We start from the raw sequence: 26,051 nt of genomic DNA, 5'->3' as shown, positions 1-26,051 counted from the left end.
ACCAGTGGTTCTCAACTGGGGGACGCAAAGCTTTTCCAGGGGGTCCGCAGAATTTTTTTAACAGGATTGATAAATCTCGACATAAAAAACGCTTCGGCGCTTTAAAATAGCCTGAAACTGGTATAAAATCGTTCTTCATAGGGGTCAAACACGGGTATGCCGGGCACGCCAGGCATGCCGGGACGAAAACTTCGGCTTCTGACCAATACTACTCCGTAACAAACACAATTGATTTCAATGGTGTTTAATGCTCACAGCAAATCCTTTGGTCAAAAACAATTGGTTTTTGTCTAATTGTAAAATATTTGTTATCTTATATGACGTCATATAATATGGTATCTCCGGAAAAAATGCAAAGTCTGCGCCTGTGATTGTAATATTTAACAGAAGTAAATTGTCAGTGGAAAACAACGTAACATCACAACGCAATGTGTCTTTCTTGTTGATTCCCAACTTCGCAACCCAAACAAAGGAATTGAAATTTTGGTCCTGGTCCAAACGTGGTTGTTATTTTATGCACCAAGTTTTGGTTGCTCGTTAATGAATAATAAACCAAAATACCTAAAAAAACTCATGTTTTCATGTCAAACGCGTAATGTACGACTTCGCGTGACGTCATAAATGATTCAGTTAATTCGGCCGAACCCAAATTTAGCCGATTGGGTACATTTCTTTTAAAAACCCATGCCTCGCTTGGTTTGTGTGATGCCACATCTGGGCATACGCCACAGAAAACTGGCTCACAATGGCCAAGCAACTGCTTGGGAACCACTGTGAAGTCAGCTCAGTGTCATAATATCAATGTAGCCAATAAAGTTTTAACCTGTTACTCCAAACAAACTGGAGTGCTGTTGGAAGGCTGCTCTAGCCAATGCGGTCGATCTCTCGTCACCAGTTGCACTGATGAGACCTCATAGATCAAAACAGTGTGCACTGTCTGCAGCTTCTGTTTTAAAAATCCTATTTTTCCATAGTAGCCTATACTGTTAGTTATAACATTATTAGCTAACCTGAAAAGTATGTTTAAGTGGTTTTTTATTTTCTTAAAAAGGGTATTCAAAAATGTGAAGAATGCAGCTTATCATTTATTGGTTTTATGATTGTACACATGAAAATTACTTTGGGAACGGCACGCAGTAATGCGTAACGGTTGTTCCCTTTTCTGTAAATTTTATTTTGGCGAAATGATAATGGTGTTTTATTACTAGATTGAGGTTACCGGACCCCCGGAAATTCGGCGCCATATCTCTGCCAGGAAATAATTTTTAAATATACAGCCAGTGGTGGGATTCAGCCGGTTTGCACCGGTTCTATAGAACCGTCTCAGGAATTTTAATCAGATCAGCGAACCGGTTAGCATTACTGGTTACTGTCATGGACTTTTTCTAACAGAACCGGCTAAAAATACGACTTTTGTGATAGAACCGGATAAAAATACGACTTTTGTGATAGAACCGGCTGACAAAAAATGTGTTGCCCATCACTGTATACAACATACAACTAATGTCCGGAAATGCAGCATCTAACACTACAAGCTTTTAAAGTAGACCACATTGCCTTCCTGGGGTTATTTTAATAAGGAATGTATTTTACATCACGTTAATATTTAACCCCGACGTGTTTAAAGCTATTCGTTAAAAGGACCATTTAGAAATGGCAGCCATTATATAGACGGAATTTTAGATTTTAAATAACGTTGATTTCTACTTTATTAGGTAAAACTTGAAAAAGCGGAAAACAGCGAAAAGTTGATTGAAACTTGATGGAACTGCGCAAGAAAACTTCAGTGATTTTGAATTAATAAGAAAGTCTTTAGTTAGACAGTGGTTTCTACATTAAATCTGTGTATCCTAGATGGAAAAACGTCGTCCAAAGCGAATATGGGTGCTGTACACGATCCTTATAATGGGTGTTTTGATGATATTTTTACCATATCTTATCAAATACTATCAAGTAAAACGATCAACATTACAAAATAACTATAAAAATGAGTGCTTGAACCGGAAGATTAATGAATGGGTGCAAGTCAGTCGCAAGCAAGGGTTTGTCGATGGTGCCAAGGTGGACGAAATTGTGACGGACTGCCTTGATGTGGCTGTAAAGCATGACAAAGCTGTGGGAACGCTTTTTGGAAACATACAAAACATAACAGAAAAAAATGGAACAAAAATGGAAAAAGAAAACGTAAAGAAGAAGCAAGAAATGTGTCCCACCGTTTCGCCACTCCTGAAAGGTCCAATTTCAATCCTCATTAATGGTAAGTTTAAAGTAATTTTACAAAATGTAATTCAGACAGTAGGATATTTGCAATGTAATGCATAAGGATTGTTAATTTCAATTAACAATGACCATAATTCACTTTAAACATCTGTTGGCAGTAAACCTTAAGCGTGTGTTTTTTATTTTTAAATGAAGATTAATGGTGAAAATAACGGCCCAAGTGATCACTGATGATGGCATGAGCATTTGCCGAAACGTTTGAACAATAAAGCATGTCGCTTTTAACGTCTATTTGGGCCGTTATTTTCACCATTAAACTTATGAACAGATCCGTATATAGTGTTCTAAATGAAGATTATTTGGATATTGAGACATGTCCTCCAAAAAGAGGTCTAGACAACATAAGGCAATAGCTCTGAAAAAGTAAATGCTCGAGGCGTTGGTTGGTTTACATTTTATAACGTTTGTATTACAGTACATAATTCCACAACGGTAACATCATGACAAGTGTTTTTTGTATAATGACACAAGTTAGCCAAACACTTGAAATTGGTCTTCAGGCGTACTGAAATTGTACCAGCACTTGTTCTTATTGGTGTACTGGAATGTCAACATGAAACTTATTATAGGCAAACATATTGTAATAACTATTTAGTGTAGGTAAAGAGTAAAATTGTGTAATCGGGCCAAACAAGAAATTATGTGTGTGTATTTTTTATAGTCTTTTTGGATTGTTGATTGTTCTACTGGACGGTATTTAAGAAAATATGGTAGAAATGTCATCAAAAGACCCATCATAATGAACTTGCACAGTAGCCATATTCCATCTAGGATACACAGACTTTGTTTGCTGAGTAATAAATAGATACACAGTCGGGCTTAATTATTAACGCGATGTGGTAATCACCTTGTTGATATAACACTTTTAAAACTTGTGGTGTTAGATGCTACAATTCCGGACATTGTTTAAAAATTATTTCCTGACACAGACTTGACGCTGAATTTCCTGACTCTTGATAACCACAATCTAGTAGTAACAACTTGAAAGTTAACAGATAGGAGATCATCACGCGTGGGAATGATTCAAGGGCAATTTATTACGTCACAAAACCGACTCAATCTGAAAAGTGTGAGTGCTGTCGGTGCAACTTTCTAGGTCACTAAGTGCAAGGACCATTTGAACAACGAAGTATGATAAAATTGTCTGCTTAAAGCTTAACCCAGTGGTTCTTAACCGGTGGGAAATTTCAACGTTTTCAGGGGGAAATTATGTAAGTCGGGTAACCAAACTCAGGCCCGAGGGTCGAATCCGGCTTTGAATTAACCGTTGAAAGTTACTTTACTAAAGTTTTTCCGCAACAACATGTAAGATTAATTTCATCAAGGTATACAAGACACATACAAGGCCGTTTGTTACATCACAGACAAGACTAAAAGTATCAAAGACCTTGCTATGAAATTTTGTTCCTGGACCGAACGTGGTTGCTATATTACGCACCATGTTTTCGTTGATTGTTAATGAAAAAGTGACAAAAATGCTTAAATGGGTCCGAATTTAGATAACAGTATCGAAAAGGTCCGCAAAGGCAAAAAGGTTGAGAACCACTGCTTTAAACGCTGACCTGGAGGATACCACGTCGCACTTATTTGCCAGACTGCAAACTAGCATGCGAAGACTTTTGCTGACACCTCCATGAAATGTTGAGAGTTGAGACCATTTTTTTTTGTGGCAGCCGAATTAGACTACAATGCGAAGGAGACCAATACAAGCAAGCCACCACTACAAAACTGGCCACCAACCTTGGAACAGGTGGCGGTCCATTACAAGGATTTGGAGCTCGGTGGTTCCTATGCTGGACCACGTGACTGCAAGTGTAAGACTTCTGTCGCTGTTATCGTTCCATTCCGAGACCGGGAAATGCATTTAAGGTGAGTCGAAAGCGCTTCTGTGAACCTCGCCCTATTAAACATTTTGTATCTATACCAATTTGGTTTTGTTGAGTACATAGAACAGTGGTTTTCAACCTTCTTGCTTTTGCGGACCCTTTTTGATGCTGAAAGCCAGTGTTTCTCAACCTGAGGGCCGCCAAGCACTTTTGAGGGGGTCGCGAAGACGCAACCCAACTCAATATGATTTTATCCGTATTATAAAAACTTTCCCTGTGACTTCTGTTTAGCATAGTAACTCACACGACCGTTTGATTTAGAACCGGCGCAACAACGTTAGATTGCACATGTGTGATGAACACAATCAGCATATTGTGGTAGGTAAACTTCTTGTGTGCGTCTGTAAAGAGATCGCGTGGTGTTAGAAAATCTCTAAAGGGGTTCGTATAGTAAAAAAGGTTGAGAAACACTTCTGTAACCGGACCCCTTTGGAGATTTAAGTACGCTTTATCTTTTTTATTTCAAGCACATCAATAAATGATGCATAAAATACCTACCACGAACATGACCGTTGTTTCGGTTAAAACATCGTGAATCAACAAGAAAGGCCCATTGCATTGTGATGTGACGTTGTTTGCCACTGCCAATTTACGTGTGTTGCATCACAATGGGATTAAAATGTCATCTTGCATTTTAGTTAGTTGCCTAAGCAGCACGTTTTCAAACAAGCTTCATGCTATTCAGCGTTTTTTAATCGCAATTTATTAATCTCGTTTTGCGCGAATTAAGAAATTGTCGCGGACCCCCGGTTTAGAACCACTGATATAGAAATTGATGCTGGTTCGTGTGCAATATTTTATTTGCCTCGTCTATGATATATCTAGAGCAGGGGCGCACAACCTTTTTGCTAAGACGGCCGCACCGCAGATCCTTATTTCACCAACGGCCGCCAATTACCTGCTTGTTTTTGTTTTCAAATTGATTATGTGAAAATAGGGCTTGTCCCACATACATAAACCAACCATCTAATGGCGTCCAAAAAGCACGGATAATTTAAAACTTGATCCACAGATTGAGCTAAACAGTCTGAGCTATTTATGACGTCATAATCTATATTGTGACGCAAGAGGTGACTGTTTATTTGCATTGTTTGCACACAATAGGCGTATATAAGGTGTGATGCACAGGGTTACTAGGCAGGTAATATTCTTTACAGTCTTACAAAATCTATTTAAAGCAGTTTGAAAGTCAAAATATTTAGCAAAAGAGTTTTTTATTCGTCACGGCCGCCAGTGCATATATTTTAATAAACATTTGGGCAACTTAATGACTCTCATATAAGGGACAGAATTGTGTGTGGTATCGCCAATAACCAGGTACGTGAAGCTCTTTTGCGGGAGGAGGAACTTACGCTGCTGAAAGCAATCAACGCTTGTCGTTCCAAAGAAGTTACGCAACAGCAAGCGGTATGTATCAACAATGAGCCTCCGGAAATGTCGGTTAATCGAGTTCAAGCGGATGTTAATCAAGTTTTGCCAAAGCGCCCGAACTGCAAGTTGTGTGGCTGGCGTCATCAAAGGTACCGATGTTCTGCTTTTGGCAAAGTTTGTTTTAAGTGTGGTGCTAAGAATCACTTCTCGAGGTGTTGTGACGTTTCCATTGGACCTAACCAAAGCTATCGTGCTGTTGCGGAAGTTTCTAGGGAGAGCGATCAAGAATTTCAACTTAGTTCTGTGAGTACAAATTCAAATACTGATTGGCATGTTTCACTTGAGGTAAATGAGTCCATAATGCAGTTTAAAGTCGACACTGGGTCGCAAGTAAATATAATTACTCGTCATGCCTTTAATCAATTTAATGTAAGGTGCCACTGGTTGAATGCAAATCTGTGCTTCTAGATTATTCGCGAAATCCCATTCCAGTAGCTGGAAAGTGCACTTTATTTGTGAAAACAAACGAAAAAACTTATGAGCTAGTATTTTATGTGGTAAACAATAGACATGCTTCTTTGATCATTGGTCTGCAAGGATCGGAAGTTCTCAATCTTTTACATCGTGTTCAATCCGTTGAGTCAAGTTGTGTGTTTGTTGATCATGTTTATAAAGATGTTTTTATTGGTCTTGGTTGCATTCCAGGTGAACATACAATAAGACTGGACCCTGAGGTGCCACCTGTAGTACACGCGTGTCGCAGAGTGCCGCTGGCGTTAAGAGACAAGTTGAAAACTGAACTGCAACGAATGGAACTACTCGGTGTCATTCAAAAAGTTAACGAACCAACTGCATGGGTGAATTCGCTTGTGATCGTTAATAAACCGAACGGAAAATTACGCGTGTGCCTGGATCCTAGGGACCTCAATAAAGCAATTATTCGAGAACATTTTGCGCTTCCAACCAGACGGGAATTGATGGCTCAGTTTGCTAAAGCGCAGTATTTTTCGAAGTTGGACGCGTTGTCAGGATTTTGGCAAATGAAACTTGCGGAAGAAAGCTCCAAGTTATGCACGTTTAATACGCCTTTTGGAAGGTATCGTTTTGTTCGCTTGCCTTTTGGCATATCTTCGGCGCCCGAAGTGTTCCACAAAGCAATTCATTTGTTATGTGACCATATAGACTATAGAGGGAGTAGATACATTTATGGACGACATTATTGTTTGGGGTAGAAGTAAGAAAGAGCATGACGAACGGTTGGAGAAAGTACTTAGAGCCACACGGCAGGCCAATTTAAAACTAAACAGAGAAAAGTGTTTGTTTGGTGTTCAAAGTTTAACGTTCATGGGAGACTTGTTGTGCAGAGATGGATTGAAGCCAGATCCGCGAAAAATAGCTGCAATTGTGGAAATGAGAAGACCGACATCAGTCAAAGAGTTGCAACGCTTTCTTGGAATGGTAAATTTCTTGGGGCAGTTTATACCCAATCTTGCTGCAAAATCAGCGTGCTTCCCACGGCGCCTATTAAGGTGACGGCAGATACGTCTTTGGAAGGGTTGGGAGCAGTTCTGCTGCAACCGTTTTTAGGTCAATGGGCTCCTGTTGCTTTTGCAGCTCGTTCACTGAACAAGTCTGAACAGAAATATGCTCAAATCGAAAAAGAGCTACTAGCAATTTCATTTGCTTGCACTGCGTTTCATCAGTACATTTACGGTCGATGCGTTATTGTGGAAACGGATCACAAGCCCTTGATATGTTTATTTTCTAAACTCTTGAATGACTGTCCATTACGTGTACCAAGGCTTATGATGAAGTTACAAGCATATGAGTTAAAATTAACATTTACCGCAGGAAAAAACATGTTTATTGCGAATACTCTGTCTCGAAGCTGTCCACAAGTCGTATCTGGTGAAGATTCTAATGCTGTTGACGCATATGTGGAGTTGGTACTTGATTCACTTCCAATACATACATCGGTGTGGGAAACTATAAAAGTCGAAACAAGTAGAGATTCGCAGCTACAGATACTGCTGGAGGTTATAACTCGAGGATGGCCTAAAAAACGGAACTTGTGCCCGCGACAGGTTCAACCATCTTGGAACTATCGCGATGAATTGTCCAGCAGTAAAGGACTTATTTTCAAGAGGTCAAAGTTTGTTGTTCCAATGCGTTTGCGTGCGAACATGCTTGCACAGATTCATGTCGGTCATTTAGGAACAGAAAAGTGCAAAAATCGTGCACGTACACTTATGTTCTGGCCTGGCATTAATGAAGACGTTAATAACCTTGTTATGAAATGTCCTATTTGTATGACATATCGACCCAAGTTTCCCAGTGAGCCCCTTCAACCTCATGAAAAGCCCGAATTTTCCATCAAAATGTGGCTGCTGATTTATTCTTCTGGAATGGACATAATTATTTGGTTATTGTGGATTACTTTTCAAATTTCCCAGAAGTGTTTAAACTTGCAAGTACATCATCTGCATCTGTTATAAGTTGTATGAAACAGGCATTTTCGCGTCATGGGATTCCATTTAGTGTGGTTACGGACAATGGCCCACAGTTCAGCAATGCGGAATTCAAAGAGTTTTCGAACTCTTGGAAGTTTTCACACAAAACGTCCAGTCCATATTCCGCGCAATCAAACGGCCTTGCTGAAAAGACCGTACAAATAGTAAAAAACTTGTTAAAAAAGTCAAGAGAAAGTGGAGAGGATTTTCACCTAGCTCTACTTGTTTACCGAAGTGCTCCGTTAGATTGCGGTTATTCACCAGCAGATTTGCTTATGGGAAGATATATCCGCAACAACCTTCCCATAATCTTCCCAGTCTAAAAATCTGGGGACTGTGTTAGAATTTTTTTAATTATGCTAATAAGACGTGGTCCATTTGCGGCCAAGTGCTTTGACTTGTTGCACCCAGATCTTATTTGGTAAAATCCAAAGATGGTGCATTGTATAGAAGAAACCGAGCGCATTTAAGACTTGATACAACTGTTAAACCGTGTGATGATTTTTGTGTACCTTCTTGTAGTTTACCTTTAACCAATTGCGATGAACCTGTTCAAAATATTGTTACATTAGCGCCTCATGCTGCAGTATCACCAGAAGGTGAATCTTCAACCAATGCCGTTCTTCCCCGTAGGTCGAACAGAAATATTGTTCCGCCTAAAAGGCTTATTGAGTCAATATACACCCTTTTGTTTGTATCGTTGAACTGTCTTTTATTTTCGTTTGGGAAGATGTTGTATTATTATTTCTATGCTGTGTATTATTTCTATGGTTGCTTCACATATATAAGAACTCGCATGACCTCTAAAGAGCATTACACTATATCAGGGGTCTCAAACACGCGGCCCGCAGGCCGCATGCGGCCCTCCAAGGGTTTTTGTGCGGCCCGCGAAGGTACTTTTAGAAGTTATGTGTTTTACTCGGTTGGAATACCCTGCACTATAGACTGCAACATTATGAGTGCTTACGTATGTCAGAATACTACAGTTGTGCATCCCTGATCTAGAGGCTCTCTGTAACAGTTGATTGCATTTAGTGTTTATTGCAGGATCTTTTCCGCAAATAGTAGGCATGTTATGTCGACGAACACTGATTATATATGAAACTTTTTGTAAGAATACGACATATTTCATCCATAAGGGCACCAGTCGTTATATTAGAATATGAATTCGATTTAATGCTTGGTTTGTTTTACTTTTACACCCGTTGTTTCGCAGAACGGCTGATAATGCCCTTATGGCTGAAATATATATCCTGTTAGCGATTAAAGTTTAACAGTGCTTCCTAATCAGAATCAGTCAACAAATATTGTTTATCAGGCTTAAACAATTTTTGTTGACTGATTCGGAAGCACCGTTGCTTCGTTAATTATTCTAACAGTTAATTAAGGATAGTTTAATTAATTTAGGTAAAAAACATCCATACTTGCAAACCTATAGATAACTTTTAAAACTGGTTTTCGCTTTCTCGAATCCCAACTGGCGCCTCCTTGCGTAAGTTTAATAGGAAACGCTTTTGTTTGCCGGAGTAAGAAACAAATACGCAGTCGCGCTTAAATATTAACGCGTTGTGATATTGGCCCTTTGTTGAACTGATAAAGAAATTGATCCTGGTTCGTGTAAATGGCTTGTGTACAATAACTTGTTTGCTATGTCTATGGTATGTCTCGAGGCCCTCAGTAACAGTTAATTAAGGATAGTTTAATGAATTTAAGTCAAAATCACCTATATTGGCAAACCTATAGATAACTTTTAAAAATGGTTTCAAATATCGCAATTAAACCAATAGCAAAATTTGGCAAAAGCAAAAGTTTTCAGTTAAATGTTTATTTTCTGTGTGTTTTGTTTGGGGCAAAATATAAGTTTACAAATGGTAGCAAAATTTTTAGTTGTCCACCATGCAACTACAGGTCCAGTTCACTTCATTGAATATGCAAAAGCCTGGGGGTCTTACTTAACTATCCTTCAGAGTTTCTGCAACTTTTACAAAGTGTGTATATAAGTTACATCAAATGGTCTAACTTTTTGGTCAACCAACAAGCTATAGATTTTTTAGTGTATTGCAAAAGTTTTACAATGATCCTCATTATAGCTAGATTTTTTAGTGTATTGCAAAAGTTTTACAATGATCCTCATAAGTTTCCAAATTAAGTCATTCAATATTCTGAAAGAGTAGGGCATGTGATACTTCTAAACCAGCGGTTCTCAACCAGTGGGCCATGGCCCGAATAATGGCTTGGGGAGGAATTGAGAAGGAATGCAAATTATTTTGAATTGATCTATTAACGGTATAAAGTTACTTTAACGTTCTGCAACCCCGTATGTTTATGATGTAATAAACTACTTTGTGATTACAATAAAGCCAGATAATAGCAGCATATCCATTGTCCAATTACTCAGTCATAACTGAAAGTGCTTGATTAAAGAAGGGGAAGTGCTGTTTTATGATTTTTTTGCATTAAGTTATTTTGAACTTAAAATCTGTTTCAAATATGTTCTGCAGTTTTTTTTGGTTTGAACCTATTTTATAGTTGTTTTCTTCATTTCACAAAAAATTACTGGGCCACAGAATTCTTGTGCAATAAAAGTGAGCCACGAAAGAAAAAAGGTTGAGAACCACTGTTCTAAACAGATAGTAACTAATTAGTTTCAATATGTTGGATTTATTTATTCATGTTTTGTCGTTTACAAGAGCTGTTATCTACAAATGCGTCTACCAAGCAATCCAAAGGTTTAAGAGGGGATCTAAAAAATATTTGGAAAAAATCTGTCAAACGTGTCTGTACACATTTTCGAATACTTTTCAAAACAAATTAAAAAATATGGAAACCACTTAAAGATTCTTTTCAGGTTAGCTTGTCAATAATAATAGTATAGCTAACAGTAGTGTAACGACCGCTAGGCGCGCAGCCTGGCCCTGCGCCGTTCGTCACACTAGACACCTTTTTTGTAAAACGCGCCCGCCTTACAGCCTGTCCTCCAAGACGACCCACTCTTGCATGTGTAACGAATGTTTTTGTTGAGCGATAAAATGCAACGCTGACGAATACCGTATTTGCTCGATTGTAAGCCGCCCTCGTTTATAAGCCTCCCCCGATTGTAAGCCGCATGTTGAGTTGTTAAAAAAATAATGTAAGCCGCCCTCGATTGCAAGCCGCACGCTGGAATTTTAGATACGATTGTTTCCTAATACATCTTTCTGTAGTTATATGGTATGACTATTTGCCCATATCTGTTAGTTACGTTGATAACTGTACCCGACAGAACGTATATCGACGTATAATCTGTACACGCATACATGTTTTGAACCCCAAATAATTTAAAATGTTGGAGTGTAGAAATGATTTCGGTACAAAATTAAAATATAAGCCGCCCTCGATTGTAAGCCGCCCTCGATTATAAGCCGCACAAACGGCAGCTAAAAACCAATATAAGCCGCGGCTTACAATCGAGCAAATACGGTAACATCAAGACGACAACGCCAATAGCGACGGCAACGGTTTTTCTGTAAACCACAAAACAACATTTACCAGTCATGACCGTCATGCCTAATCATTATGACGTCATCGCGACAATTGACATTAAGCAGTTTGAACAGCACACGAAAATCGCCAATTAAATTTTCATTAATCGGTCACATTTTACATCAAATGACTTCCAACTACTTTAATAAGTTCAGTTACGGTTAAGCATACATTAATACAAGGTAAACAGAAATGAAATAAGAACATAAACGTACTAACTGTTGGGTACCCAGGGCTGCACTAGCCTGCGGCTATAGGTTCCACAACTGACAATTTAGCCTTTTAACCATTGCTGTTAGCAATGGTTAAATTTCACTACAAACAAAAAGACACAGAAAATTGGGCTAAATTTACTTATCTAGACTGCAAACCTAACTGTGACATCGTAAATCACTCAGCCGTAAACCTACGTCACATCTTATATGGTGTGATTGCACCACAATGCCAGAATCCCCTATGACGTAACAATATCATTGTAGTTTATTTCTCTATGCTGTGCTTTTGGCCATTTAGTATTGAGTTTAGTTTGGACCACGTGTAGTTCGTTAGTTGCTGACTTGAATTTGCAGCCGTTAGATAAAGTAATGAAAGTGACTAAACATAATTTGTTTGTCATTAATAGATAGTAGTGCTTCATAAACTTAAAAACTCTGACGAAAAGGAATAATGTTGCCTTTGCGAGGTAAGCTTGATTTGCATTTCAGTTGCCCGACTTGCCGTACATTTCAATTATCGTTTTTTTTGTGTGTAGAATACTTTCTGACGATTTCAAGATATTTGTATCTTTGATAGGCTACCCTGGTCCAACTCTGGTAAGCTTTGTTTCTGCCGGCATAAAATTAATTTCTGTTTCCCATTTTTGAGTGAATGTTCTCTTTGCAGAAAACCGTGTCGTGTCGAGTCGTGTCTTGTCGTGACTAACGTGACGCGATTACCGTGACGTATTGAACGTGATCTTGTTGAACGTGTTGAGGTGTCAAATAAAAATTCACGCGTTTCCAGAAATTGGACTTCTCTAGTGTGACGCCAGCGCGCGCAAATTCCTGACGTTACATTAAAGTTTTCAGAGTTTGCTGAAAATAAAGTTTTCAGAGTTTCCTGAAAATAAAGTTTTCAGTGTTTCTGAAAATAAAGATTCCAGAGTTATCTATAAAGCGAATTTCGCCACGATGGCTGAAGATTTGGAAAAGACACCATCTCCGATGGAATCGCCGGTGCCTACACGTTTGAGACCATTTGCTGCACAACCGGTCCCAACCTACGACGATCTACGCCGATGTGCTGATAAATTGAATAGCTGGTATGTTGTGGCTGAAACTGGCATTCTAAATAAAGAGCATTCCACATTGCGAGTGGCTCAAAAACAAATTGACGAAAACTACACGATACTTTACAGTATGTACGATGCATTTATTAATTCATGTAACGACCCAGAGAAACTTGCTGCTTCCAAAGAAGATTTAAAATCTCTTGAATTCGAAAGTAGAGTATCAGAGTTACCGCCCTCCAAATTGCCGGACTCACTGCCAGAACTTGTGCTAAGTCCACAGTTCAGGGCCCCGACTGTTGTTTCTAGTGGGACGTCATACGGTCTGGCCGCTCACGTTCATCTAGCGCAGTGGTTCTTAACCTTTTTTCCTTGCTGCACCCCTTTCAAATCACTAACCAATTTTCGCACCCCCTTTCAAATCATTTTGCTTAAATATGATTGCCTTCCCCTTCTGTAATTGCTTAAATAGAATAGACCTAACCAACCTTAATGATTCAGCATCCCCGCACCCCCTAGGAACAGTTCTCGCACCCCTTGGGGGTGCGTGCACCCCAGGTTGAGAACCCCTGATCTAGCGCGAGCACATCTGCTACGGAGAGATGTCGCCGAGAGGCAAAGGTAGAGCGGCAGCTTGCGCTAATCCGCCTCAAACAAATTGATGAGGAAAACGATCTTGCTAAGCGCGAAGCGCTTGAAATTGAAGAGCAGAGAAAACATGCCCTCGAAAAAGAAGAAAAACAAAGAAAGGCGGAAATTGCTCTACAAGCGGAAAAGCGAAAACTACAAGCAAAATACGAAGTTCAGGCTGCCGACGCAGGAGCCAGAATCCTAAACGAAGACGACGATGGTTTATCACAAATGGACAAAAGGTCCAACGACGATCAGGCTCCAGACGTAGTGATGTTTTTTTCCGGATGATGACTCCAATGATGGTCTCATGACGTCCTCTGCTGCTAGGAACTGTACGTTTCCTATCCGATATAGAAAAGAACTACAGGAAAGAAGGCGTCCTAATGTACGTGTTCCTGTGACTAAAGCCCATTCAGTTGTTAAAGTGAACGAAGAAAACCCAGCTGTGCTTCCATACATAGTGAAGGCAGTTGGAGAGGGCATCAGTATGCCGAAGCCCGATCACATGACATTTTTGGGCAATCCTACAGATTATTGGATGTTTGTACGCTACTTTGAATCAAATCTCGAATGCAAAACACGAAGCGATGATATGCGACTAACACTGCTTATAAACCAGTGCAAAGGAAAAGCGAGGTCTTTAATTGCACATTGCTCTGTTCTAGATACGGAAGAAGGTTATACCAAGGCAAGAAGCATTCTTTATGAGAACTTCGGTAAGCCCTACATAGTTGCTAGAGCTTTTGTTGAAGAGTTAACTAAGGGTCCGAACTTAAAACCGGACGATGCTACCGGTATGCGCACTTATGCGCAGACTTGAGGAAATGTCTGCTGGTACTTCGCCAGCTAGGGAATTTTGCTGATCTTAACACAGTTGACCGTTTAGTGGCTCTCGCAAATAGGCTCCCGTACGAGTCGCAAAAGCTTTGGCGCCGCCGAGTCGCGCAGACTGTAAGGAAAACTGGAATAGAAGCGGATTTTGCCGATCTCGTTGAGTTCGTCGAAGAAGAGTCTGCCGTTGTAAATACTTTACCTGGTCAATTGTGTGTTTCCCGAACGGCTGAAGAAAAGAAGCGCCCCGCAAAACCCGGTGGGAGGAACGTTACCTGTGCGACTGTAACCACAAACCAGAGTCCTGCTCCTGTGTCACCAATAAGCTGCCCGTGTTGTAAACGAAATCATGTGTTGCAAAGATGTGCAGTGTTCGGCAGAAAGTCCACGGTGCAGAGAAGAGAGTTTCTAAGAGATAACTTTATGTGCTTTAACTGTTTTGGTTATCGACATACGTCAAGGGTGTGTACCCAGCCCAGTGCCTGTACTGTGAGAGGTTGCAACCTTTCACACCACACGTTGCTACATGAAAATATGCAAAATTCCGTGCGTTCCAGGACATACGCACATGCTCCTGAGAGATACAACCGAGCTCCGCGCAGCGAACCTCCTAATGGACAGATATCGAGTTCTACAGCCAGGTGCAACGCGATAAAGAACTGTCATTCATCGTACTTTTCTGTTATTCCAGTAAAAATTCGGTCGAACGGTCAGGAGGTCATAACGTACGCGTTCCTCGACCAAGGGTCTGACACAAGCTTCTATGACAAAAGGTTTAAGACCAAAACAAGTTACGATGTCCAGCGTCGGAAGAAGACCGGCGAACCATAGCGGAATAAGCGCAAGTTTTAGCGTTTTATCACTAGATGAAAATGAAGAGATTAGTGTCGACAACGCTCTGTCCATCGACACCATGCCGGTTGAGCCAAATCCGACGCCAACGAAGTCAGAGGTGAACAGGTTTCCACACCGCCAGGGTTTGGAATTTCCTGAGTTGGACGAAGGAGAGGTGCTGCTACTTATCGGCACTGACGTCCCATATGCACATAGAGTACTGGAAATGGGAACAGGGGGACGCAAGCAACTTTTTGATGCGAGAACCCCGCTTGGATTGTCACTTGTTGGCCCATCTGTCTTCTATCCTGCTGTTGATAATATTTCGGTAAACTTCTTTAGAAGCAAAGAGACCCAGGAACTAAGCGGTGATTCTTGGGTGGACGAATTTATGCAAGACCCGAACGACTTGCCCTTTCCTACGTCAGTTGAAGACCGAAAGGTGCTACGCATGATGAAGAGCTAGGTAAAACACACGGACGGACATTTTTATTTGCCTCTTCCGTGGCGAAGTGTTGTTACCTTACCGCAAGACAGCCGTCACATGGCTGAACGACGGCTCTGGTCGCTGAAGAAACGCTTTTCGCGCGATGTCTCTCTTAAAGACAAGTACGTCCAGAAGATGCAAGACTACATTGATCAGGGCTACGCAGAATAAGTTACAAATGAAGAAGCCAAGGACGCTTCAGGCAAAACTCAATGGTATTTGCCGCATCATCCAGTTTGCCACCCGCGCAAACCCGAAAAGGTACGCATCGTTTTTGATTGCGCAGCACAGAGGATTGTCTCTTAACGACGCCTTGCTGCAAGGTCCCGATTTGGTTAATAGTTTAATCGGTGTCTTGGAACGATTTCGTATGAACAGTATTGCTCTGGTAGCGGACGTGGAAGCAATGTTCCACCAGGTCCGCGTTCACAAGTCTGACATTGATGCTTTAAGGTTTTTGTGGTGGCCGGGGGGAGATTTATCCCGAACGCCCACCGTTCATCGTATGCTCGTGCACATTTTTGGGCCTACGTCATCGCCCAGCTGCGCCACATTCTGCTTTCGTGAAACCGCGGAGCAGTTTGGAAAAATGTTTGATAAAGATGTTGGGGACATTGTCCGCAATGATTTTTACGTAGACGATTGTTTGACGTCAGCCGAAACAGTCGAGTGTGCCACCGAGTTGGTCAAGCAACTACGTGCCTTGCTGAAGAAAGGAGGATTTCTCCTGACCAAATGGCTATGTAACAATCAACGTGTCTTGGATCAAATCCCAGTTGCAGAGAGAGCAAAATCGCTGACCGATGTAAACTTGGACGCTTCCGTTAAAGAGCGCGTTCTAGGTGTTTACTGGCGGGAACAGAGTGACGAATTTGGTTTTAGCATAACTGACACGATGCAAGGCAAGAAATTTACCCGACGCAATATTTTATGTGCTGTTAACACGCTTTATGACCCTTTGGGTTTTGCCGCACCTGTAACTTTGATTGCTAAGGTGTTACAACAGTAATAGTTCGACAGAAGCTGGGGTGGGATGACGAGCTGCCTAAAGACGATATTGAAGAATGGCGACGCTGGCTTTCTCAATTGCCGGAGCTCGAGAAGTTAACACTTCCCCGCTGCTTTAAGCCTCCTACTTTCGACTCAGTCGCGAAGTGCGAGATGCACCACTTTTCGGATGCTTCAACTCAAGGCTATGGAATTGTGTCGTACCTTCGTCTGGAAGATGTTGATGGACAAGTCCACTGCTCGTTTCTATTTGGCAAATCGAAGGTGACACCCCCGAAAACTGAAAGCATTCCGAGGCTTGAACTTGCTGCTGCTGTCTTAGCTGTAAAAGCGGACAAATGGCTTCGACGCCAATTAAAATTTGATAACTGCGAGTCCGTGTTTTGGACAGACTCGTGTGCCGCCCGACAAAGTATTTACAACCAAAGTATACGCTTTGGTACGTTTGTTGCCAACAGGTTGGCCGAAATTCATCGACAGACAAGACCTGATCAATGGAGGCACGTAAATTCCCAGCTAAAACCCGCCGATGATGCTTCGCGAGGTTTGTCCGTGCACAAGCTCATCCGCTCCCGATGGTTGACTGGTCCAAAGTTTCTTTGGCAAACTATAGATCGATGGCCAAACCCGCCGGAGTTGAAGACTCAGCTTCCCCCAGAGTTCCAGCCAGCTGAGCGGAAGAGGATTGTCGTAAACGTTTCTGCACAGTCAGGATCAACCGATCGTTTGCTGAATCGATATTCATCTCTTCATAGCAATTGCATGCTGAAGGAACTTAGCAATTGCATGCTGTGTCGCAAGAGAACCGTACGACGAGGACCACAGCAAATGGCAGAACTGCCATTCGCCCGATTGAAGCCTGATGAGCCACCGTTTACTTACGTTGGCATTGACTACTTCGGTCCATTCGTGGTGAAGCGAGGAAGAAGTGAAACGAAAAGTTATGGGTGTATTTTCACCTGCTTGACTATGCGAGCTGTACACATTGAGGTGGCTCCTGATTTGTCCACTGATGCATTTATCAATGCCCTGCGTCGTTTTATAGGAAGAAGAGGCCGACCGAAGGAGATATACAGCGATAATGGCACGAACCTTGTTGGCGCTAAAAGAGTATTACGTGAAGCCCTACAAGGTCTCCAGCAGTCCCGACTAGAATCGTACTTTAAACGTCTGGAAATCAAGTGGAATTTCAATTGTCCCGCTGCTTCCCACATGGGAGGTTCGTGGGAGAGAATGATAAGATCTATTCGTCGCATTCTAAATGCGATGCTAACAAGAAACCAAACGATCGGTGCGGACATGTTGCAAACTTTGATGATCGAAGTGGAAAGCATTTTAAATTCCAGACCGTTGACACCGATCAGCTTCACTTCTACTGAGGATGAGCCACTGACGCCCAACCATTTGTTGTTGGGACGCGCTTTTGACAGTGTTCCAGTGGGACTTATCAATCCAAAGGACTGCTATAGCCGAAGACGATGGAAACAAATTCAACTTCTCGCCGATGATTTCTGGAGAAGATGGTCTCGGGAATATTTGCCCACAATTGCCTTACGCCAAAAGTGGCCCGACCGACAACGCAATTTCCAACCAGGAGATGTGGTGATGATCGTTGATGAGACTCAGCCTCGACGTCGATGGGAGATTGGACGCGTTCTGCACGCGTTTCCGGACAAACACGGTGTTGTCCGCCAAGTTAACGTTAAAACGCAATCTGGTTCCACGTACAGACGGCCGATTGCAAAATTGTGCCTGCTCTGCGAGGCAAGCACCAAATGCCAATAAGTGCATCCGACGCATTCAGGCCACGCAGTCGTCGAACTGACCCTGAATTGCGGTGCACAAGATCCTGGTGCTGACGAAAGAAGAAATATCATGGACGCTATGCTGTTTGCTGCATTACACATGCCGCACTCTGAAATACGCCAGGTTGGAGCTTTGCTCACCAACGGCGTTTCGCGACGCGACTGTTTAGCTTTCGTGTGTGTTTTCGTTGTTTCGTGATTCGATGTTTTCTTGGTTTGTTTGTAAATGTGTTTGAAGTGTAAGCACACATTTAGGGGGGAGAATGTAACATCGTAAATCACTCAACCGTAAACCTACGTCACATCTTATATGGTGTGATTGCACCACAATGCCAGAATCCCCTATGACGTAACAATATCATTGTAGTTTATTTCTCTATGCTGTGCTTTTGGCCATTTAGTATTGAGTTTAGTTTGGACCACGTGTAGTTCGTTAGTTGCTGACTTGAATTTGCAGCCGTTAGATAAAGTAATGAAAGTGACTAAACATAATTTGTTTGTCATTAATAGATGGTAGTGCTTTATAAACTTAAAAACTCTGACGAAAAGGAATAATGTTGCCTTTGCGAGGTAAGCTTGATTTGCGTTTCAGTTGCCCGACTTGCCGTACATTTCAATTATCGTTTTTTTTTGTGTAGAATGCTTTCTGACGATTTCAAGATATTTGTATCTTTGATAGGCTACCCTGGTCCAAAACTCTGGTAAGCTTTGTTTCTGCCGGCATAAAATTTATTTCTGTTTCCCATTTTTGAGTGAATGTTCTCTTTGCAGAAAACCGTGTCGTGTCGTGACTAACGTGACGTGATTACGTGTCGTATTGAACGTGTTGAGGTATCAAATAAAAATTCACGCGTTTCCAGAAATTGGACTTCTCTAGTGTGACGCCAGCGCGGAACCAGGCGCGCAAATTCCTGACGTTACACCTAACAATTGATGCAGCTCACAAAAACGTGGAGCACATGCTATCTTGCGGATGAATATTTACACACGTCACGATTAAAGTAGAGCTTAAATTAGCCAAGCGGAACAATTAATCGAATTCGGCAATTACTGGCAAATAAGATGCAAGTCGGCTACAATATAAGTTTTTGAAACAGAAGCTGCAGACACACTGTTTTGACCTATAAGGTGTCATCAGTGCCAAGACAAGCAATATTAACCATCTAATTGCCCTCCAGTTCGTTGGGAATAACAGGCTGAAAATTAATGCCCAACCAATCCTGTTCAATACCACAATTGGGCACAGACCACAGATAAAACATTAAACTGCTTTGAAACCAAGGGGTGTTAGCCAAGTGTCCCGAAACAAATGCAAAAAAATACAATCATCAGAAAGTAGCTACGGTAAAAGCCAAAGTAACTTTATGATTTTGTGACACAGGTTTTTTCTCTACTACATTCATCAGCTGCTGCAAAGGCAACAACTCTGTTACGTCATAATTGTCGCGGAACAAGTTGGCAGCGAACCCTTCAACAAAGGTTAGTGGGCGTATTCATATAGCATACCTAAAAAGTTAGGCCATTAAAGTTTTGCTAATTTGTTTCCAGGACAACTCATGAATTCTGGTTTTGTTTACGCAAACCGGTTGATGAATTTTGATTGCTTTATCTTTCACGATGTCGATACTACTGCCCAAGATGACAGAATTCCTTATACCTGTAACAGTAAGTTCAATTACTGGCAATAGTCAAATTCTAAGATATAGATAAACATAGGCTAATACTATATATGAGCCAGGGAGTCGAACCGGAGCTGAACACGAACCCGCGAATCGGTTTGAGCCGTTGAATTGATTAAACCTGAACCGAACCGGAGCCGTAAATTATCATTTCCATAAAAGTTTAACCCTGTACTTTGTTTGTCGTTGAACCGGAACCGGAACCTAACCGGTAAAAACGCAGCCTGCATATTCATATGACAGCTACAGGGCGTTTCAAAAACGACGAATTGTAATGTGTCGCGCAGTGAACAGTCAAAGTTATTTTGAAGTATGGCAAATCCGTAGAAATCAGTGGTTCCCAAACTTTTTCTTATTTTTTTTTAAAACGGTCCCTTTGCCATTATTTCGAGGGCTCGCGGTCCTTAAGCCTAAATGTGTATTTCATAAAAACGAAAGTTGATTGCAGGATTCTAGCTAGTTATGCAAAATTGCGCATAACAATCATTCAAAGACAGCATGTGACATCACAAACAGGACAAAAACATTACGATTGTGCGCCAACAATTGCATTTTTGATAGTTGTCATTCAATAAAGGCCATTGTTTAGCAATGGAGACAGTCGATTCTCAATTCTACTTTGATTTAAACTTATTTAGTGGCACAAACTGACGCCAAATAAGATTATAGAATTACTTCAACCGCTTCGCGGTCCCCCCCAAAATTGCCTCACGGACCCCTAAAGGACCGCGGACCCCAGTTTGGGAACCGCTGGTATAAATAATGAATGAAATAAAAATCAAACAAAAAGGAATTAAAACCGGATACTTTGCCCGGACCGGAATGAAAACCCTAAAACCTGAAACAGTTCGGTCAAACTCCCTGGTATAAACAAGGTGTAACTAAGAACTTAGGCGTGAAAAGTGTTCATATCGGCCGAATCGGTTGTTATCATCCAATGGTATGAGTGCAAGGGTAAAAAATCGTTTGGCCTTTAGGGTCGAACTTTGGTTTAAGTTTAAATAAAACGGACTATTTAGTGCCTGATTTCACACTTGGTCACATTTTTGTCGCAATTTCATCAAACTTTCGGACCGAATTCGGACGTTATTTTAGCAAAATTTGGGGTACAGACCGTGTTTTGACCTCCAACTTTAGGCTCGCTTAAAATCGCGCCCCTCGCCCCCGTTGAAGAACCCTGGTTTAAATAATAGCTTTCACTTTGAAAGATTAGAGACATTTTTTATATTGACATAAAAGTCTTACAAAATACTACGATTGTTGTTGAGTGTTTGAGAGCGTTTGACACCCCTGTAATTTATGCTATTTGCAGGTGACCACGTGTATCATATCGCTCCATACCTTGACAAATATAATTACAAGATAAATGGGGATTTGACAGTTGGCGGTGCTGTGGCTTTTACCAAGGAACAGTTCACAGCGGTCAATGGCTACTCTGACGAGTATGTGGTAAGTACTTTCAATCACAGTTCTATAATTGTACCGGAATACAACAATTAAACAGCTCCCGGGCACAGGCGCCGATTTTAATTTTTTCTTTAAATATGCCATATTATATATGACGTCATAAAAATAGTAAAAAAATTTCTTGTCGCTACATATGGTAAGAATACGTCAAAGCTTGCAGTATATGAGCTTCACACAACGTAATTCCACTGCTAGGCTCTTCTGCTATTTTTGCAAATCAACACATGTTTGTGCACAGTAACACCACATTGCACATTACTAAAATGGGTCGCACTTGCTTAAATCGGTGAGAAGGCGGAATAGTGAAGCTCAACAGGTCCAGCTCAGACCGTCACCTAACGCAATTACCTACTTTGCAGTGCGTATTGTATTGGTCTACACCAGCAACTAATGCAGACAAAACTGTTCTCATAATTATGTTCACAAAGGGTAAACTTGTTTATCACGTGGTCGGCGACGTAATACCATCGGTAGCGACTCCTCTCCTCCCGTAAGCGGGCGCCAGTTCCTGTACCTCTTTCAGCAACAACATTGTTGTACTTTTTTGCACAAGAAAATTCTTTTTTGACGCTGCTTCTTTTCTGCCATTGGACAAACTTTAACATATTGGGTATATAGGTATATTCTTTTCGCGATAAACTTTTTCTCTTATCTTTCAATGCTTCAACTTTTAAACTAACTCAATTCTTTACCAGGGGTGGGGTGGAGAAGACGATGACATGGCAGTCAGAATTAAAAGCACGAAATATACCCTTTCGCGTTTAAAAGAAAATTACATCAGGTACAAGTTTGTTGATATGAATCGACTTTATCGGTCATCCAAAGTACGGTAGGATTTCTGTATGTTTTGTTGCAATTTTTACGCCCTGATTGCTATATCTTTCCCTACAAGTTTACTAAACGCACTGAGAGTGTTTATAAGCAATGATAGATGTGCGCGCTGCTGCCATACTGTTGTGTGCACGTGAGTTGAAATGTGCAAGCAAAGCACCCTGCAGTTTGCAAACGGCGAAAACTTTGCTTAAAAAATTTGCTGAAATACCCAAAGCGGCCTGTTCCTAATATTACTCTTACCAGTGTAATACTGCACAAAAAATAGTCTACGAAATGAAACACTATAATTAGTAAAAAAAGCATTGTTGTCGCTTAGAATATTTACGTTTTAGTAAACATGCAGTTCCAAATTTACAGGTTTAAAATGTTCAAACACAAAAGGGACAAGGGAAACCCTAAAAACCCCCGTCGATCAGATCGTTTACGTGTGGCACATGAACGTATGAAAGAAGATGGTTTAAACTCTTTAAACACTTCGTCTGTTGACGTCATCAAGTACTTGACGCACACGCGGTTGAAGTTAAAGACCTTTACGCCGAAATATGTTAAAGAAGTTCTTAATCGCCCATAAGCGATTTGCGAATTTGTTTTTAAGTTTTACATAGCTGTGTATAACGCTTACGCTGCATCTACCCTATGAAGAAAGCCATTTTAAATAGATGCGTTATTTACCTGTTTTCATAAAACTTTCGTTTTAACGAGTGTATGAATTTGACTATACGTTAACGACGTAAAAATACTACATTTTTTTTATTTTTGCAATAGAACTACCCTCGCACAAAAATCTAATTTGCTCAACGTGTGAATGATTATTGTTTATTTCGACTTTTTAATATTTCTGTACGTGTGCATTTTATTTTAATCAACTTTGCGACGTTGTACGTTTTTACCGCTTAAAATAAGCCTGTAATTTCACACAAACGTTGATTTTTAGTCTTCAACGGTCTTAAGAAGCCACGCGTGTGCATGATACGTTTAATTTGGCCAAAATTGTCAGTTGACTGCAAAGGCCCGCATATAAACCATGGGAAATGTATGATTATCTGTGATCCGGCGTTAAGTTTCATGGAAAGTTGGGTGGATACATAGGTTCTGGATATCATTGGCACAGAATCAACGTTTTATTCTACATTTTCCCTGGATTTCTACGTCGGGAGATTTTGTGACTGCGATACCTATCCTTTATTTGTTTGTGAGCAGATCTTTGCGTTTTGCTGTATTTTTCAAATTTTTTCTGGGTTTCTACGTCGGGAGATTTTGTGACTGCGATACCTATCCTTTATTTGCTTGTGAGCAGATCTTTGCGTTTTGCTGTATTTTTCAAATTTTTCCTGGGTGTTCTACATCCAGCAATGAAAGTGTTTATGGATCAAACTAATTGGGACATTAATCCAACCGTGTTGTACGGATAGGTTTTCAGTTGTTACTTTTTTAATTGTAAAGCTCTGTTGGGCAGGGTTTACACCATTGCTTTTGATTTGTATTCTTCTGTCGCCCTAAAGTTGTCATCTTAGCTGTTTTATTTGGTGTCCGGCTTGAGTTTTAGCTTCATTTTCACTTTTAACCAACACTCAGTCCAGTTTTCTATTATAATTAACTGTGAAACAATTTGCTACAACATGTCTCTGCGGCTCTAATTATGTTTTGAGAATTTCTGTGAGTTTTTGTTTACCAACCAACTTTTGTTGTGCACAAAAGTCACATGTAAATGCATGGTGTTCATGTTATTATTAAGTTCACTAAGAGGTAGACAAAAATCCTGTTTCAAAGTCACCCCCACCATTCTGGGGATGGTCTCTGTTAAAGAAATGTATCCATTTCCATTGATACAAACGTCATCTTTCGGACAAGGAAAATAAAGAGCTGGATCTTCACCTATCAACAGATAATGCTATATTAAAAACACGAAATATTTTTGTTTTGGACACATTATATTTCAGGATTTTGTTTTGACGATGTTTTAAGTGTTTTTAACGTCAGACTTGTTTTGATAATTTCCTTCAATATAAACTTTGAAAAACTCTGGAGACCACGTTGTTCCGAATCGGAAACACATCGAAACATACTAAAATAACACAGTTCGGTATTAATCCACTGGATGGACATTGTTAACTTTTTCACTTAGTTTTTTTTCCCTATTTGTAATTTATTTAACTGAAAAAGCGTACTGGTGTGCATAACATTAAAAATGCTAGTGTTTCGATAATCATCTTGTGATTTCTCGTAATTATAAAATCTTGGGAAATCGGATTAAAGTATTGGCGGTCCAGATTTTGAACACGTTGTGCGTGCTTTATGTCTAAAACCAGCCATTGCAGAGGGGGTACAGCAGGCCATAACGGAGCATCATAGGACATTGTGGGAATTGCGTTTATAGCGAGGCGTGGCGGAGCAAGTGGGCTGTTTACTAGTGATGGGACGATACCAGGTTTTGAATCGAGTACGGATACCGAGTACGAGTACCACATGTATATACCTTCGATACCGAGTACGATTACCGAGTACTTAAGTGCAGTGTTGTACTTAGTTGTATATCACCTGCTAATTTATCTGCCATGGTCGGCGTACAGACGTGCACACACACATGCAGAAAAAAGTAATCTCCATACGATAGCGAAAAAAATACGTAACCTGGCGGAACTTTTTCCCAAATTTGTACTGTCCGAAGCATATATTGGCAAAAAGTTTTCAGTGTTCTTATAGTGTAAATCGGCCTTCGGTACTCGCATATTGGTATCGAAAACTGAGACAAAATATTTCGATACCGAGTACGAGTATCGATACCACTGAAATTGTTCGATACCGAGTACCGAGTACCGGGTACCCGTCCCATCACTACTGTTTACATCCGGAATGGACTCGAGTTTAACTCGTGGAGTTTACGTTACAAACGACTACTTTAAATGATGATTACTTGTCCTTCGAGCAACTTAAAGTGACATCATAGAGAACTATTATGATAGCTTCACTTAGTAGGGGATATAGCCTTGTTATGTTGCATGTAGTGATCATAAAGTTTAGTGGAAAAGAGCATGGCGTTATGTTGATAGCAGACATGGGGTCGAATACACGCGTCCTGTATTCGAATACTTTACGAATACCTGCATGACTGTATTCGAATTCATGAACACTTTGGTAATTTTTGAGTGACAGCTATTCGAATAAAACGAGTCAAGTATTTGTATTCATGAATTGTTGACCAAACTACAACGACAAGTAATTCGAATACTATTCGAATAAACCAAGGTATGTATTCGTATTCATGAATTCTACGCACTTTGTAAAGTTCGGCAATTCGAATAATGCGAGTCAGGTATTCGTATTCACGAATTGTTTTGTAATGTTAAGGTGGCAGCAATTCGAATTGTATTCGAATAAAACGTGTCAAGTATTAGTATTCATGAATAGTTGACCAAAAAACAACAACGTGTAATTCGAATACTATTCGAATAAACCCCAAGCTTGTATTCGTATTCATGAATACTTCGTACTTTTTGAGATGAAGCAATCCGAATTGTTTTCGAATTAATAGTTCTGGTTATTTGCATTCACGAATTGTTCAGATGTTGTAAGAAGCAAACAATTCGAATAACATTCGAATGCACCGATTCGGATATTTGTAGTTGCGGAAAAGAAA

At 40.6% G+C, this 26,051-nt stretch overlaps 1 protein-coding gene across 1 annotated transcript; it reads left to right on the top strand.

Annotated features, from left to right (window-relative positions):
• Positions 1 to 2,169: 2,169 nt before the first annotated feature.
• Positions 2,170 to 22,985, top strand: LOC145230693 (beta-1,4-galactosyltransferase 1-like). The gene is made up of 7 exons (XM_080096228.1): positions 2,170 to 2,257; positions 3,954 to 4,149; positions 19,816 to 19,913; positions 19,983 to 20,099; positions 21,426 to 21,562; positions 22,276 to 22,361; positions 22,772 to 22,985. Exons 1-7 carry the CDS (start codon positions 2,170 to 2,172, stop codon positions 22,983 to 22,985), a joined length of 936 nt encoding a protein of 311 aa, XP_079952354.1.
• Positions 22,986 to 26,051: the final 3,066 nt, after the last annotated feature.

The sequence above is a fragment of the Phallusia mammillata genome, chromosome 1 (genome assembly GCF_965637545.1).
Source record: "Phallusia mammillata chromosome 1, kaPhaMamm4.hap1.1, whole genome shotgun sequence".
NCBI classification, from domain to species: domain Eukaryota; kingdom Metazoa; phylum Chordata; class Ascidiacea; order Phlebobranchia; family Ascidiidae; genus Phallusia; species Phallusia mammillata.
This window is presented reverse-complemented; position numbering and strand designations above follow the sequence as displayed.